This window comes from Dipodomys spectabilis, unplaced genomic scaffold, assembly GCF_019054845.1.
Source record: "Dipodomys spectabilis isolate Male_0828 unplaced genomic scaffold, ASM1905484v1 ptg000175l, whole genome shotgun sequence".
Classification (NCBI taxonomy): Eukaryota; Metazoa; Chordata; class Mammalia; order Rodentia; family Heteromyidae; genus Dipodomys; species Dipodomys spectabilis.
In genome coordinates, this window is record NW_024870852.1 from 11,328,117 (window position 1) to 11,344,079 (window position 15,963).

At 49.2% G+C, this 15,963-nt stretch overlaps 1 protein-coding gene across 1 annotated transcript in view; it reads left to right on the forward strand.

The window, feature by feature from the left end:
- The first annotated feature begins 249 nt into the window (after positions 1-249).
- Positions 250-15,963, forward strand: part of Znf341 (zinc finger protein 341) — a 39,589-nt gene continuing 23,875 nt past the window's right edge. The window contains exons 1-6 of the mRNA XM_042694572.1: positions 250-294; positions 6,041-6,151; positions 10,120-10,316; positions 11,293-11,442; positions 13,791-14,042; positions 15,481-15,676. Of these exons, the coding sequence (XP_042550506.1) occupies positions 264-294; positions 6,041-6,151; positions 10,120-10,316; positions 11,293-11,442; positions 13,791-14,042; positions 15,481-15,676 (937 nt within the window). The 5' untranslated portion in view covers positions 250-263. The remainder of the gene's footprint in view (positions 295-6,040; positions 6,152-10,119; positions 10,317-11,292; positions 11,443-13,790; positions 14,043-15,480; positions 15,677-15,963) is intronic.

Sequence of the window (15,963 nt, forward strand, 5' to 3'; positions counted from 1 at the left end):
CCTGTTTGCGCGGCAGGTGTGGGTCTGTGGAGCTGGAGGCTCAGAGGAGTGGGGGGGGGGTCCCTAAGCGCCAGTGAACGGGTCGCAGAGAGCCCGGGAATGGCAGGAGGTCCCGCGAGCTGAGGCTGTTTCAGGGCGGGGGGCGCGGCGGCGACGGCGGCTCCCGAGCGCCCCCTGCCGGCCCAGGCCTGGCCGTCGCGGCTCCCACAATGCTCGCGTCGCCCCGCTTGGGCTCCCGCGACGGCGGCGGCGGCGGCTCCAAGATGGCGCAGGCGATTTTCGAGGCCCTGGAGGGTGAGCGCGGCGGGGCCGGGGCGGCGGCTGTTCCGCGTGGCGCCCCCTCCCGCCGCGCCCTCGCAGCGCCGGGCCCAGGCCGTGCGGCGGCCGCGGGGCGGAGGGCGCCGGGGTGGAACAGCCTCGGGGCGGGAACAGCCGGGGAGCGGAGGCCGGGGAGGGGTGGTCATCGAGGCCCGGAACAGCCGGGGAGCGGAGGCCGGGGGTGGGAGGTACAGGACCCGGAACAGCCGGAGGGTAGAGGCTGTTTGCTGGGGACAGCCGGCCGGGAAGTGCCGGGGTGTGGAGGCTGGGGGTGGGGCCCGGGCTCGGAACAGCCGGGAAGGGAGGCCTGGGGGGTGGGTTTCGAGGCCCGGAACAGCCGGGGAGCATGAGACCCGGAGCAGCCTGGGGGGGGGGGGATAGAGGCTGTTTGCGGGGGACCCTGGGCGAGGAACAAGCGAGGCTGGCCAGCCCAGCGGGGAGAGGAGGGCGCAGGGCCGGAGCAGCCCGGGGCCTGGGGGCGGCCGCGGGAGGGTGATCCCGCCGAGAACAGCCGGACTCGGGCGGCGGCGAGGCTGCGCGGGCGCCGGCCGGCGGGCCGGGGAGGGGCGGGGAGGTCGGGGCGGCCGGGTCGGTGGAACCCAACGCCCTCACCTCGGGAACTTCTCCGAAGCACATTGCGTGTCTCCTGCTGGATGTAGTGTCTTAAATCAGCAGGAGAGAGGCGCCGCCTGCGTGCACTCCCTGCGCTGAGCGCCCAGACCCAAGCCCGCCGACCCTGGGCGCGCACCCCCCTCTCCCCGCCCAGGCATCAGTTTTAAATGCAGAGCGAGAAAGGAGACCGCTTTGTGCCCGGCGCGGTGCTCTCAGATCCAAGCCCCCGAACACTACCCAGTGTCGACTGTGTGCTGGGATCTGCAAGCTTGTGGGAGGCAGCACACCTCGAGCCCCTCCGTGCACACCTGCTGGGGAGTGGGATCGGGGACACGAAGTAGATGCTGCGGATACAGGCTCGAGAATGTTCGTGGAGGGCTGTGCCGAGACAGGTGTGCAGCTGGCATGCACAGTGCAAGTGGGCTGCACTGACCGATTTGAGTCCTGCAGGTCTCAGAGATCTGTCATCTTAGCTGTTCCGGAGGCTGAGAGCTGAGGATCAGCCAGCCCCAGCAGAAAAGTCCCTGTAGACTCTTAGCTCCAAGTAACAAGAAGGAAACCGGAAGTGGTGCTGTGGTTCAAAGAGGTAGAGTGCTGGCCTTGAGCTGAAGAGCTCAGGGACAGAGCCCAGCTCCTGAGTTCAAGCCCCACTACTAACAAAACGAAACAAAAGCTCTCAGCCACTTCCTTTTCTTGGAGGATCAGAGCGGCCCCCAACTACAAGGGGTTCCGTTTTAGGAATCTCACTTAGCAAACACTTAGCAAGATACTGGAACCTCTCCCTACTGCGAGAGTATGGAGAAATTATACAACCAACCTTGGGGGTGGGGGGAAACAGATGAAGATGAGCTCCACGGTGATAAGCTGCAGAGTGATGGGTGTAGAGGGTTAGAATGGGGGAGAGGGGCTCTCCAAGGACCTACTTTTTCTTTAGTTGCATTGTTGACTATTTATTGCAAGAGTATGTTCGTGTAATGAGTAATGAAATTAAAAGAGAAATCAGCTGGAGATACTCAGTGTTTGATTACATGCTTAGTGTACATGGGCCCTGAGTTCCATCACCAGCACCAAAAATAAATGAAGGGTAGTCAGTTCCCTAGGACATTAAGATACCTTCTTGGTGAGGAAAGGGCAGCAGAACTGGAGATCCAGGGGAGAGGATGCCCAAGGGACCCAGGCAGAGGTAATGGCGTTTGCAAAGCCCTGAGAGAGCCTGATCTCCTAGGATTCACGGTTCATGTGGGGAGCAGTCCCCCACATGCCAAGGCCTCCACTGTGTGGATGAAGCTCTGAACTTTATCTTGGGATCAGTGTGGAGATAAGAAAAGGTTTTCAGCAGGGGATCACACAATCTGATGTATGTTTTATAAAGTTCTCTCACCCCCTGGGCTGCATCAGAAACAGACTGGAGAGGGCCAGCCTGACAGACACGAGATGAGTGAGGAGTCTTCCCAGGTTGAGAATTGATCTTGGCCTTGGCTAAAGGACATGAGAGAGGATGAAAGAGTAGATTTCTGACATATTTGGGAAACAGAATAACGTAGATTTGCGAAAGGTCTAGAAATGGAAGGGGGAGAAATAAGGGGAGGAAGAATGATGAGGTGCCTCCCAGGGCTATGTTTGAAAGGAACAGACATAGGGGACGAGGGATGACAATTATGGTGACAGTTTTATTTGTTTGTTTTTTTTTTGGTCCGGTTGTGGGGCCTGAACTCTGGGCCTGGGCGCTGTCCCTCAGCTCTTCAGGTCAAGGCTAGCGCTCTACCACTTGAGCCACAGCACCACTTCCGGCTTTTTTCTTTTTGCTTATGTGGTGCTGAGGAATCGAACCCAGGGCCTCATGCATGCAAGGCAAGCGCTCTACCACTGAGCCACCTTCCCAGCCCATGGTGACAGTTTTAGACGGTGTTTTATTTTGAATTTTGGTTTAGGAATCTCAGCAGGCAATCATACAGAAAATCATAAGAAATCATAGAAGCTGGGCACTGGTGACTTATGCCTACAATCCTAGCTACTCAAGAGGCTGAGATCTGAGGATCACAGTTCAAAGCCAGCCTGGGCAGGAAAGTCCATGAGTCTCTTATCTCCAATAAACCACCAGAAAACTGGAAGTGGCACTGTGGCTCAAATGGTAGAGCACTAGCCTTGAGCTGAAGAGCTGAGGGACAGTGCCCAAGCCCAGAATTCAAGCCCCATGACTGGCCAAAAAAAAAAAAGAAAAAGAAAAAGAGTGATCCCAAGAATCCTTCCTCAGTTTCTCCCAGGGATAACACCTTGTAACATTAGAGTATTCACTCTCTACCTGTCAATACAGCTTAGCTCCACCTTGACCAATTATTGTTCAGCTGTTATTCTTCCCTCCTCTTTCCCAGTATCCCAGACTCCTGGGAACTGTGAATCTTGTTTAGAATTTTGAGTTGGGGGTGAAAGTGACACAGGCCTGCAATCCTAGTTATTTGGGATACAAACATTGGGAGATTGTAGTTCAAAACCAGCTTGGGCAAAAAATACGTTTGTAAGACTATCTCAACCAATGTCTGGATATAGTGGTACCAATGTCTGGGTATAGTGGTATGTTGCTGTCATCTCATTTGGGGGGAAAGCACAATGGCTAAGCTCAGAGGCCAGTAACTGGAGCCGCTCTGGGCAGGATCTTAGCCCAAGTTGTCATAGACAACTACCTGAAAAGTAACCACACAAAAAGGGGCTGGACAGCCAGGTGCCGGTGGTTCACGCCTGTAATCCTAGCTACTCAGGAGGCTGAGATCTAAGGATCTTAGTTCAAAGCCAGCCTGAGCAGGAAAGTCTGTGTGACTCTTATCTCCAATAAACCACTAGAAAACCAGAAGTGGCACTGTGGCTCTAGTGGTAGAGTGCTCGCCTTGAGCTGAAAAAGGCAGGGACAGCGCCCCAAGCCTAGAGTTCAAGCCCCACGACCAACCAAAAAAAAGGGGGGGGGGGGCTGGAGCTGGGCACTATGGCTCACGCCTGTAATCCTAGCTAAACAAGAAGCTGAGATTTGAGGATCACCTTTTGAAGCAGGACAATCCATGAGACACTTATCTCCAATAAACTACTCAGAAAAGGTCATATGTGGTGCTGTGGCTTAAGTGCTAGCCTTTATCACAAAGAAGCTCAGGGACAGTGCCCAGGCCCTGAGTTCAAGCCCCAGAACCAGCAAAAAATAAAAGGAGGGGCTGGAGATGTGCCTTTAGTGGTAGAGCACCATGTATGAGGCTCAGAGTTCAATCTCTAATACCACATAAATAGAAACAACTTTTTTCAAGAGTAAAACAGTAGACTCCTAAAGCACATAACCTTTTTTTTTTTTGTTGTACCACTATTGGAGCTTGAACTCAGGGTCTTATGTTCATGGATTTGTTTTTTAAAGAAATCTTTTATTTATTTACTTATTTTTTTGGGTCTGATTGTGGACTTGAACTCTAGGCCTGGGTGCTGTCCCTCAGCTTTTCAGCTCAAGGCTAGCGCTCTACCACTTGAGCCACAGTGCCACTTCCGGCTTTTTTTTTCTGCTTATGTGGTGCTGAGGAATCGAACCCAGGGCCTCGAGCATGTAAGGCAAGTGCTCTACCACTGAGCCACCTTCCCAGCCCGGTTTTCACTATTATACATAAAAATTCTGTAAGTATTCACATATAGATTCACATCCAGTTACTAAAACTTGATTTTATGTATGTTCAGAAAAGCATGAACCCTAGGTTTGAAGCTCTCAATCTTGGTCTGCCCAGGGATGGTGCAGGAGGGCGCAAGGGAAGAATACAGACAGAAGGAATCCTAGATAGCAAGATTTAGCAGATGGACAGGAAGAGAGATGACAGGCCCAGCAAGATGAAGGAGACCCAGGCAGGATGTACCTAGAGCCAAAAAGCATGGGTTTCATGGCATATTGATGCCATCAGATGGTCTTTGGTGGAAGGTGTGGGCTTCAGTCCCACTAGAGTGGGTGGGAAAGGTTTGGAAGTTGGCCCACTCAACCATTATACACTAGATGTTGAAGGGAACACACTGTGAGCCTTGGGGTATGGGTAAGTAAGAAGGGGCCATACCATGTCTGGAGGGGTTGTATGACTTGGGAATAGCGGCAGCCATGAGTAAGCAGTGGTTCAACCTGTCAGTGGCTGAAAGATTGTCTCTTTCACAGAAAGTCCACAGGAACCACTCAGGCTCAAGGTTGGTTTTGTTTTTTGTTTTTTTGGGGGGCAGGCTAGGGTTGCTGGGTATGAACCTAGGACCTTGTATCTGCTAAGCACCTGCTGGGCCACTGAGCTGAGCTCATAGTCCTGTGCCACAGCTCTATTCTGGCCTTTTTTTGGTGCTTAATTGGAGAAAAGAGGCTTGCAGATTTTCCTGCCTCAGCTGGCTTCAAACTGCAATCCTCAGATCTCAGCCTCCTGAATAACTAGGATTTCTGGAGTGAGCCACTGATGACTGGCTGCTTTCTGGCTTTTTTTTTTGGGGGGGGGTGGTCTGGTTGTGGGGCCTGAACTCTGGGCCTGGGCACTGTCCCTCAGCTCTTCAGCTCAAGGCTAGCACTCTACTACTTGAGCCACAGCACCACTTCTGGCTTTCTTCTTTTTTTTGCTTATGTGGTGCTGAGGAATCGAACCCAGGGCCTCATGCATGCAAAGCAAGGGCTCTACCACTGAGCCACCTTCCCAGCCCCCGCTTTCTGGCTTTTTATCCCTAGAGTCCCTAGAGTTTGCCCTTGTGGTTCTGGGTAGAGTTCTGTGCTCCCGTTCTATGAGGCAGAATGGGAGATGGAGCTTCCTATACCACCTTCAAGTCTCTTGGTCCTGCATGTGGTCTTTTCTAGCTGCAAGAGGCTGAGGAGTTTAATCTTTATTCCAGAACTGTGTTTCCAGCCCCGTATCTTGTGATATTAACACTGAAATAGGGGGAGACTTTCATCTTCACACAGGTGACCTGGTGGTGGGTCTGGCCTATACAGGTGAAGTCAGACCAGATGCTGGGTCCAGCTTCTAGAATCTGTGTTACGTTTTTTACTTTGTGGCAGTACTGGGGTTTGAACTCTCTGGACAGTTTCTCTGCTACTTGAACCATTCCCCAGACTTGTGTTTCCTTGTTACAGGAATGGACAATCAGACTGTTTTGGCTGTGCAGTCATTATTGGATGGCCAAGGAGCAGTCCCCGATCCAACAGGCCAAAGTGTCAATGCCCCCCCTGCCATCCAGCCCTTGGGTGAGTATCTGCTTGGTGAATGTTGGGAGCTGGTATCATGATATGGGAATGACAAGAACCCCAAAGTCATTTCCCAGTTTCCCTTTTATGGAGAGAACGTTTGGTGAGCCAAACCCCTGAGACCAGAGAAGGCAAGGACTTTTTTGAAATCCCTGTTTAAGTTCTCTGTGGTCAATTATACATCTTATGGTGTGTGTGTGTGTGTGTGTGTGTGTGTGTGTGTGTGTGTGTGTGTGTGTGTGTGTGTGTGTGTGTGTGTGTGTGTGTGTGTGTGTGTGTGTGTGTGTGTGTGTGTGTGTGTGTGTGTGTGTGTGTGTGTGTGTGTGTGTGCGCGCGCCAGTACTGGGACTTGAACCACGACCTGGGTGCTGTCCCTGAGCTTCTTTGCTCAAGATGAGGGCTCTGTCATTTAGGCTACAACTCCACTTCCTTTTTGGTTAAAGATAAGAGTCTTAATGGACTTTCTTGCCCAGGCTAGCTTTGAACCAGATCTGATCCTCAGATTTAAGTCTCTCTCTCTCTCTCTCTCTGTCTCTCTCTCTCTCTCTCTGTCTCTCTCTCTTTCTCTCTCGCTCTCTCTCTCTCTCCCAATCCTGGGGTTTCAATTCAGGGCCTTGGCACTGTCCCTGAGCTTCTTTTGCTCAAGGCTAGTACTGGAGCTTGAACTCAGAGCTTGGAGACTGGATTTTTTTTTTTTTAAGCCCAAGGCTATCACTCTACTACTTGAACAACAGCTCCACTCCACTTCTGGGGTTTTGGTGGTTAATTGGAGATAAGAATCTCACGAAGGGCTGGGAATGTGACTTAGTGGTAGAGTGCTTGCCTAGCATGCATGAAGCTCTAGGTTCGATTCCTCAGTACCACATAAACAGAAAAAGCCAGAAGTGGCACTGTGGCTTAAGTGGTAGAGCACTATCCTTGAGCAAAAGAAACTTAGGACAGTGCCCAGGCCCTGAATTCAAGCCCCAAAGACTGGCAATAAATAAATAAATAAATAAATAACAATAATAAATAAATCTCACAGACCACCTGGGCTGACTTAGAACCATGATACTCAGATCTCAGCCTCCTGAATTTACAGGCATTTACAGGATTTTCAGGCATGAGCCACTGGCACCCAGCTTGAACCTAATTTCTATAGCTCCTGGCTATGTGCTGGGCCACCTCTCTATGTCTCAGTTTCCATATCTGTGAAAATGGGAAATGTCCTACCTCATAGAATCTTACACGAGTACTTGGGATTCAGTTCCAACTCTTTTTACAAGAGTTCTTACAGTTTCTGTGGGATTAAGGCCCCAAGTAGGCAGTTGGATGTCTTTCTTTTGACTGCTGTCCTCAGCATGTGTTCCAGAAAAGCTGCCCAGCTCGCTCATGAAGGGACAAAGAAAGTCAAAGTCACACTGTATTATTATTATTATTATTATTTGCCAGTCCTGTGGCTTGAACTCAGGGCCCGGGCACTGTCCCTGAGGTTCTTTTGCTCAAAGCTAGCACTCTACCACTTGAGCCACAGCACCATTTCCAGCTTTTACTGTTTATGTGGTACTGAGGAATCAACCCTAGGGCTTCATGCATGCTAGGCAAGCACTCTACTACTAAGTCACATTCCCAGCCCTCATTATTTTTATTTTATTTTGTTGTTTTGAGATGGAGTCTTACTAGGCCCCAAACTGACATCCTACTCACTCATGAAGAGTGGTGGGATTATTATTTTTTATTGTTGTTGGTTGTGGGGCTTGAACTCTGGGCCTGGGCGCTGTCCCTCAGCTCTTCAGCTCAAGGCGAGCACCCTACCGCCTGAGCCACAGTGCCACTTCTGGTTTTCTGTAGTTTATTGGAAATAGAAATCTCACAGAAGGTGGAGGGGAGGTGGAGGAGGCAAGAATGCTTGATAAGAAATGTACTCATTACCTTGCTCGTGTAATTGTAACCCCTTTGTACTCTGTATGGTATGTTCACAATTAAAAAAAAAAATCTTATTAGCCAGGCGCAGGAATACTAGCTACTCAGGAGGCTGAGATCTGAGGATCAAGATTAAAAGCCAGCCCAGGCAGCAAAGTCCATAACACTCTTATCTCCAATAAACCATTAGAAAACTGGAAGTGGTGGAGAGCTTGCCTTGAGCAGAAGAGCGCAAGGACAGCGCCCAAGCCCAGAGTTCAAGCCTCACTACCAACCAAAAAAAAAAAAAAAAGAATCTCACGGACTTTCCTGCCTGGGCTGGCTTTGAACCACGATCCTCAGATCTCAGCCTCCTGAGTAGCTAGGATTACAGGTGTGAGCCACCTGGGCCAGGCGAGTGGTAGTATTATGGGTGTATGCAGCCTTACCCAGCTATATCCTTTCCCTTCAGAGGAAAGTTGCATACATATCACATTTCTTCGCTTACTCTTTTGCTCAGAATTGAGCCACATGACATGCCCCGCTGCAAAACAGGCTAGGAAACATATTCTTTGGCTAGGAAGCCATGTTTCCTGCTAAAATTTGTATTAGTGATAAGAAGATATAATCAAAATTAAATAACTAAATGAGGGGATGTAGCTAGAGGTAGAATGTAAGATCCTGGGTTCAATCTCTAACACCAGATAAAAAATTGTTTTAATTCAGCAACAGTGAGACATGAGAAGAAAATTATTTTAATTCAGGGGCTGGGAAGGTGGCTCAGTGGTAGAGCGGTTGCCTTGCATGCTTGAGGCCCTGGGTTCAATTCCCAAGCACCACATAAGCAAAAAGAAAAAAGCCGGAAGTGGCGCTGTGGTAGAGCGCTAGCCTTGAGCTGAAGAGCTGAGGGACAGCGCCCAGGCCCAGAGTTCAGGCCCACTACTGGACCCAAAAAAAAAAGAAAAGAAAAGAAAATTATTTTAATTCAGTAACAATGCTTTAAGGGTTTGACCAGTATATATGATTGAGGTAGGTCCTTAGTGATGTGTGCTATTACCGTAGTTAGCCATTTAGTTAGCTTTTCTTTCTCCTGTCTCCCTTTCTCCCTTTCTCTCTTTCTTTCTTTCTTTCTTTCTTTCTTTCTTTCTTTCTTTCTTTCTTTCTTTCTTTCTTTCTTTCTTTCTTCCTTCCTTCCTTCCTTCCTTCCTTCCTTCCTTCCTCTCTCTCTCTCTCTCTCTGTAATACTGGAATTGGAATTAAGAACCCTGTGCTTCCTAGGTACTCTACCACTTGAACCATGCCTCCAGTCCTTTTGCTTTCATTATTTTTTATTTGAGTCTCACTTTTTGTCCAGGCTGGCTTAAAACTCCAAACTCTTATTTGTACTTCCTGGGTAGTTGGCATGGCAGGTACATGCACCACCATGCCCAACTTTTTATTGGTGATGGGGGTGGCAGAGGGGTTGGGGGTGGGTCTTGAAATTTTTTTTGCCTGCTCAGCCTTCTGAGTAGCTTGGATTACTGGCATGAGTCATGGAGCCCAGCTTCAGTTAACTTTTCATTCACTCAGTCAATGTCCATTGAGGCCTACTTGCTCAATGGGTAGCACAGCTATGGTGATAAGACACGTTTCCCTTCCCAAGGGGATGCATAGCTTGATAGGGATGAGAAAACTGATAGGCTAAGGACACAGATAGGAATTGTGGCTGCAAATTTTCCAAAGACCTCTTGGAGGAGTGGTGCCTTGCAGAACCAGTTGATCTGAGAGTTGCAGCTGGGCATGGGGAAGCAGTAGATTCAGAACCATGGGGAGGTATGATCCACTAGTGGCTGATGAATAAATTCAGGCAGGATAAAGGTTCTGAATTTCTCAACTGAATTTTTCAATCAACACCCCTGCTGGTGCTGTGGAAAACCCGAGGCTGATACTTGACACAAGCATGGCTGGTCATGGACGGCATCTGAGTCACTGCTCTTGAGCTCAGCCACAGCCTCCTGGTCCTCGCTGTGTTGTTTTCTGACTTACTCTTGCTTTTTCTTGCTGTTCTGCTTTGGCCCCTTGGCACTGCCCCACGGTCTGACCCCTAGATGATGAGGATGTATTTCTCTGCGGGAAGTGTAAAAAGCAGTTCAACTCACTGCCAGCGTTTATGACCCACAAGCGGGAACAGTGTCAGGGGAATGCCCCGGCCCTGGCCACAGTCTCCCTGGCTACCAACAGCATCTACACACCCTCAGCAGCACCAGCCACGGTCCAGCAGGTCCCACCTCCTGCCAATCGCCAGGTATATTCATTGTTTCTTTGTTCAGTCCTTCAGCAGGTTTTGTGAGTGTGAATATGTGTGTATGTGAGGCGGGGAAGGGATGGGGTACTAAGGCCTTGTGCTCCTGCTTGGCTTTTTCCCTCAAGGCTGGTGTTCTACCACTTGAGCCATACCTATACTTTTGGCTTTCTACTGGCTTATTGGAGATGAGAGTCTCTTTGATTTGTCTTCCCTGTCTGGCTTCAAAAACCATAATCCATGGGCTGGGAATGTGGTTTAGTGGTAGAATGCTTGCCTAACATGCATGAAGTCCTGGGCTTGATTCCTCAGTACCACATAAGGAGAAAAAGCTGGAAGTAGTGCTGTGGCTCAAGTGGTAGACTGCTGGCAAAAGAAGCTCAGGAACAGTGCCCAAGCCTGAACTCCAAGCCCTGGGACTGGCAAAAAACCAAAACAAAACCCCACAGTTCTCAGGTATGAGGACTACAGGTGTGAGTTACTGTCACCCAGCCCAACCCTGGATTTATGCATTATTTTATCTTTTTTTTTTTTTTTTTTTTGTGGCACTGGGTATCAAACCTGGAGCATTGCACCTGCTAGGCAAGCACTTTGACACTGAGCTACATCCCAGCCCATGCTATTTTAAATCTATATCCTCTAAAGATGGATATTTAGGTTGTTTACAGTAATTCCAAGGCTGGAATTCTGTGACTGTGTTAGTATTTGCCTACAATGGAAAGCAGGAGGCATTATGGTTGGATCATAAGATGTATGGCTTTCAGAGGAGTGTTACTCATTCTCATATGGTAGATGAGGATTCAGCTGAGGTAGATGACTTGCCCAGGCCCAAAACAGGGACCAGCAAAGGTGGCAGTGGACCCTAGGTCTGTAGGTCCTGAGAAACTAGGGCTTTTGCATTGTTCCCTCAGCTTCCTGCCAGAGCCTCAGATGTGTCTCTACCTCTTGCTGTTTGTTTGTTTTTTTTCTTGCTGTTTAGATCTCCACATATATCACAGTGCCCCCATCCCCACTGATCCAGACCCTGGTGCAAGGGAACATCTTGGTGAGCGACGATGTGCTCATGTCTGCCATGTCAGCCTTTACATCCCTGGACCAGCCCATGCCCCAGGGGCCCCCACCTGTGCAGGTAAGGAGCCAGTGGGCTTCTCGCCTTGTATGTGCTGGGAAAATCTTACATAGTCTTGATCTCAGGTTTGCATATTAACCTTTGCAGATTAAGAATCTTGTAGAAGCCAGGAGCTGGTAGCTCATGATAGTAATCCTGCCTACTCAGGAGACAGAGATCTGAGGATGGCAGTTCAAAGTCAGCCTGGGCAGGAGAGTCCGTGAGACTCTTCTCTCCAGTTAACCATCTGAAAACTTTGTGGCTCAAAGTGGTAGAACACTAGCCTTAAGCATAAAAGCTCAGGGAGAGTGCATAGACCCTAAGTTCAAGCACCAGAACTGACAAAAAAAAAGAATCTTGGCCAGGTGCCGGTGGCTCATACCGGTGGCTACTCAGGAGGCTGAGATCTGAGGATCACAGTTCAAAGCCAGCCAGGGCAGGAAAGTCTGTGAGACTCTTATCTCCAATAAACTACTAGAAAACCAGAAGTGGCGCGTTGGCTCAAGCAGTAGAGCGCTCACCTTGAGCTGAAGAGCTGAGGGATAGCGCCCAAGCCCAGAGTTCAAGCCCTGCAACTGAAAAAAAAAAAAAAAGTGTCTCTGTCTCAGCTTCCCCACACAGAGGGGTTACTCTCTATCTTTCCTTGGGCTGTTCCTGCTATGGGGGGGAAGCTGCTATATTGGGGTTCAGTATTTTGACTCCTGTCTTAGTCTTTTTCTTTTGAACTCAAGGTCTTGCACTTTTCATTGGCTTTTTTGTTCAACTGGCACTCTACCATGTGAACAACATTTCTACTTCTGGCTTTTTGCTGGTTTATTGGAGATAAGAGTCTCATGGACTTTTCTACCCTGGCTAGAACCAGGATCCTCAAATGTCAGGATCCTCAGACCTTAACCTCTTGCAATCAATGAGGATTACAGGTATGAGCCACCAGTACTTAGCAACTCCTATTTGTTTTTTTGTTTTTGCTTTTTGCCAGTCCTGGGGCTTGAACTCAGGGCCAGGCACTGTCCATCTGCTTCTTTTGCTCAAGAATTTGCACTCTACCACTTGAGCCACAGTGCCACTTCTGGCTTTTTCTGCTAATGTGTACTGAGGAATCAAACCCAGAGCTTCATGAATGTTAGGCACTCTACCACTAAGCCACATTCCCAGCACAGCAACCCCTGTATTATTCTTTTAAAAAAATATTTTTGGCCAGGTGCTGGTATCTCACACCTGTAATCTAGCTATTTAGGGGGCTGAGATCTGAGGATCACAGTTCAAAGCCAGCCTGGGCAGGAAAGTCTATGAGTCTCTTATCTCCAATAAATGACCAGAAAACCAGAAGTGGCGCTGTGTCTCAAGTGGTAGAGCGCTTGCCTTAAGTTGAAGATCTGAGGGACAGTGCCCAAGCCCAGATTTCAAGTCCCATGACCAACAAAAAATAAAATAACATAAATATATATATACATATGCACGTATATATACATACACACACACACACACACACACACACACACACACACACACACACACACACATACATATATAGTTACTAAGGTGTTATACAGAGGGGCTAGGTAGTTAGGTAATTAGTACATTTCCTGTTTTGACAATGTCACCCTTTCCCCTTTCCTTCACTTACCCCCAATTTAGAATTTTAGATAAAATTGAAAAACAAAAAACAAAAAACCAGCCTGGTACCTGTAATCCTAGTTACCCAGGAGGTGGAGATCGGAGATCCGAGGATCATAGTTGGAAGCAGCCTGGACAGGAAAGTCCATAAGACTCTTATCTCCAGTTAAGTACCAAAAAGCTAGAAGTAGAACTGTGGCTCAAGTAGTAGAGTGCTAGCCTTGAGCACAGAACTTTAGAGAGAGCACCTAAGTCATGAGTTCAAGCCCTGAGCACAGCACAAATAACTAAATACCACATAGTGGCTTCCTGAGATTTTCTAATATACCTAAGGAGCAAAATTGCACACTCCCAGAGGGGAGGTAGGCATTCTTCACAAACTGTGCTGTTGGCACTAGGAAAGCTGGACAGAGTAGTCAGTGTTGCTGGGTAGATAAAACAATCTTATCAAGCCAAGTTCTCTGACGCCCATGAAGAGCCAGCCCTATAAACAGGCCCCTCATATAATGGCAACATTAGATGTCCCATTTAACCCTTTTCTGTACATACTGGGCTGGTTTAACTGACACTCATAGGGAAGACAGCAGCATCAAGCTGATCACCCCCCAGGTCTGGAATTCTCCAGAGCCCCTTCCTCTGAGCTGCTGTGTGAGTAGCTGTCTTTGCACAGGCCAGCTACTGGCAAAGTCCTGCACTGCTGATCCAACACGCGGCTATCAACCTTAATGCTTTGATTTCTCTTCTGATTGCAGAGCAGCCTGAACATGCATTCTGTGCCCAGCTACCTCACCCAGCCTCCACCTCCTCCTCCGCCACCTCCACCTCTACCCCCACCCCCACCCCCTCAGCCTCCACCTCCACCACCCCAGAACCTGGGCCCTCCTGGACGCCCTAACCCTGGAGGGAATGGTGTGGTAGAAGTATACAGTGCCACTGCACCTCTGGCTGGGAGCGGAACAGTGGAGATCCAGGCACTGGGGATGCAGCCCTACCCCCCTCTGGAGGTAAGTGGAGGTAGAAGGGCAGGGCGGGGGGGGGGGGGGCGGGTAATGGGGAACTAATCATGGTCATCATCACATGAGAACCAGCTGTATGCAAGACACCGTGCTGGAGTGTCCTGGGGAGCAAGACCCCACCCCAGGCCTCATGGAGTGCCCACCTCATGGGAGAACTTGAATCAAAAATCCTATGTACAGATTCAGGTGGACCTGTTGCAACAATGAGAAGTACAAAATGTCATGTCAAAACCAGCTTTACAATGTCGGAGTGGGGGGGGGGGGTTTGATTGGGTGGGGGAGAGGGGGGAGGGTGGGAAGGGAGGTGAAGGGTAAACAAAGGAGGAGGCTGCAATGCTTGGTAAGAAATGTATGCATTATCCTGCCCATGTAATTGTAACCCCTCTGTACAGTATGTTCTCAAATAAAATAAAATAAAATTAAAAAAAAAATCCTATGTACAGATAGAAAATGTAAACCCTGGGAAGGTAGGAGGAAGCAGAGTATAAAGCTACAGAAGTATAAGCTACTCTCAGGTAGTAGATCAGTCAGGAATACCTGCCTTTGGGGAGAAGACTCCCCTAAATTATTGGCATAAATATCTCCTATTTCATTAGCTATGTAGCTTGTGTTTATTTGGCATTTATTCACTACTGCTGCCCTTCTTCTAATCGCTGCACCTGCTGCTTCAGGTGACCCTCTCAGCAGCCCTATGTGGGAAGTTTTACAGAATGGAAACTGATACAGGAATTAAAACTCAATGCTAGCTGGGTGTCACTGGCTCATACCTGTAATTCTAGCTACTCAGGAGGCTGAGATCTGAGGATCGCGGTTCAAAGCCAGCCCTGATAGGAATGTCCTTGAGACTCTTATCTCCTATTAACCACCAGAAAACTGGAAGTGGCTCCATAGCTCAAGTGGTATAATGCTAGCTTTGAGCTGAAGAGCTCAGGGACAGCACCCAGGCCCAGAGTACAAGCCCCACAACCGACCAAAAAAAAAAAAAAAAAAATGCCAGGAGCTGGAAATGTGGCTTAGCAGTAGAGTGCTTGCCTTGCATGCATGAAGCCCTGGGTTTGATTCCTCAGCACTACATAAACAAAAAGCCGGAAGTGGCGCTGTGGCTCAAGTGGTAGAGTGCTAACCTTGAGCAAAAGAAGCTTGGGGACAGTGCCCAGGCCATGAGTTCAAGCCCTAGGACTGTCAAAAAAAAAAACAAAAACATAACAATCCCACTTAGGTGGTATGTGGTAGATTCTAGATTTGAACTGAGGCAGCCTGACTCCAAAACTGCTTGTGGCTCTTGATTCTTGGGGTGGCTGACCAGGTGGAGGGCCTAGGGTTGTGAGGTAGTGACAGATCAGTCAGAACCACAGAGCAAGTCCTGGGTGGGGGGAACTCTCCCATTCCTTCCAGGGCTCTTTGCCTCACAATGTTGTCCTTCTAGGTGCCAAACCAGTGTGTGGAGGCCCCAGTGTACCCCACGCCTCCAGTGTACAGCCCTGGCAAGCAGGGGTTCAAACCAAAAGGACCAAGCCCTGTCGCCCCCATGACCAGCACCACCGGGGGAACAGCGGCCACCTTCGACTCCCCACCCGCGCTGAAGCCCCGACGGGCTAAAGGTGCCGGTGGACTCCCAGAAGGTGGGCCGCCTGCCTGCCATGGGCATCTTTTCTTGGCAGTGTCCTGTGCACAGGCTGTGTGGTTCTGGTCTTCCCTTTTATGATGGTTAGGGTTAAGTTTGGAAAATCTCAAATGCTAGAATCTTCAGATTGATAGAATTTTGTTTCTCTCCTGTGTAGAACAAGACCAGAAGCAGGCAATCTGGGGATTGTATGACATGGTCACCAAACTTCCATGTTTCTTTTGTCTTTGTGTTCCTCTGTCCCCAGAGCATGGCTTCATTTATCAGGGTCTCTCATCATCTAAG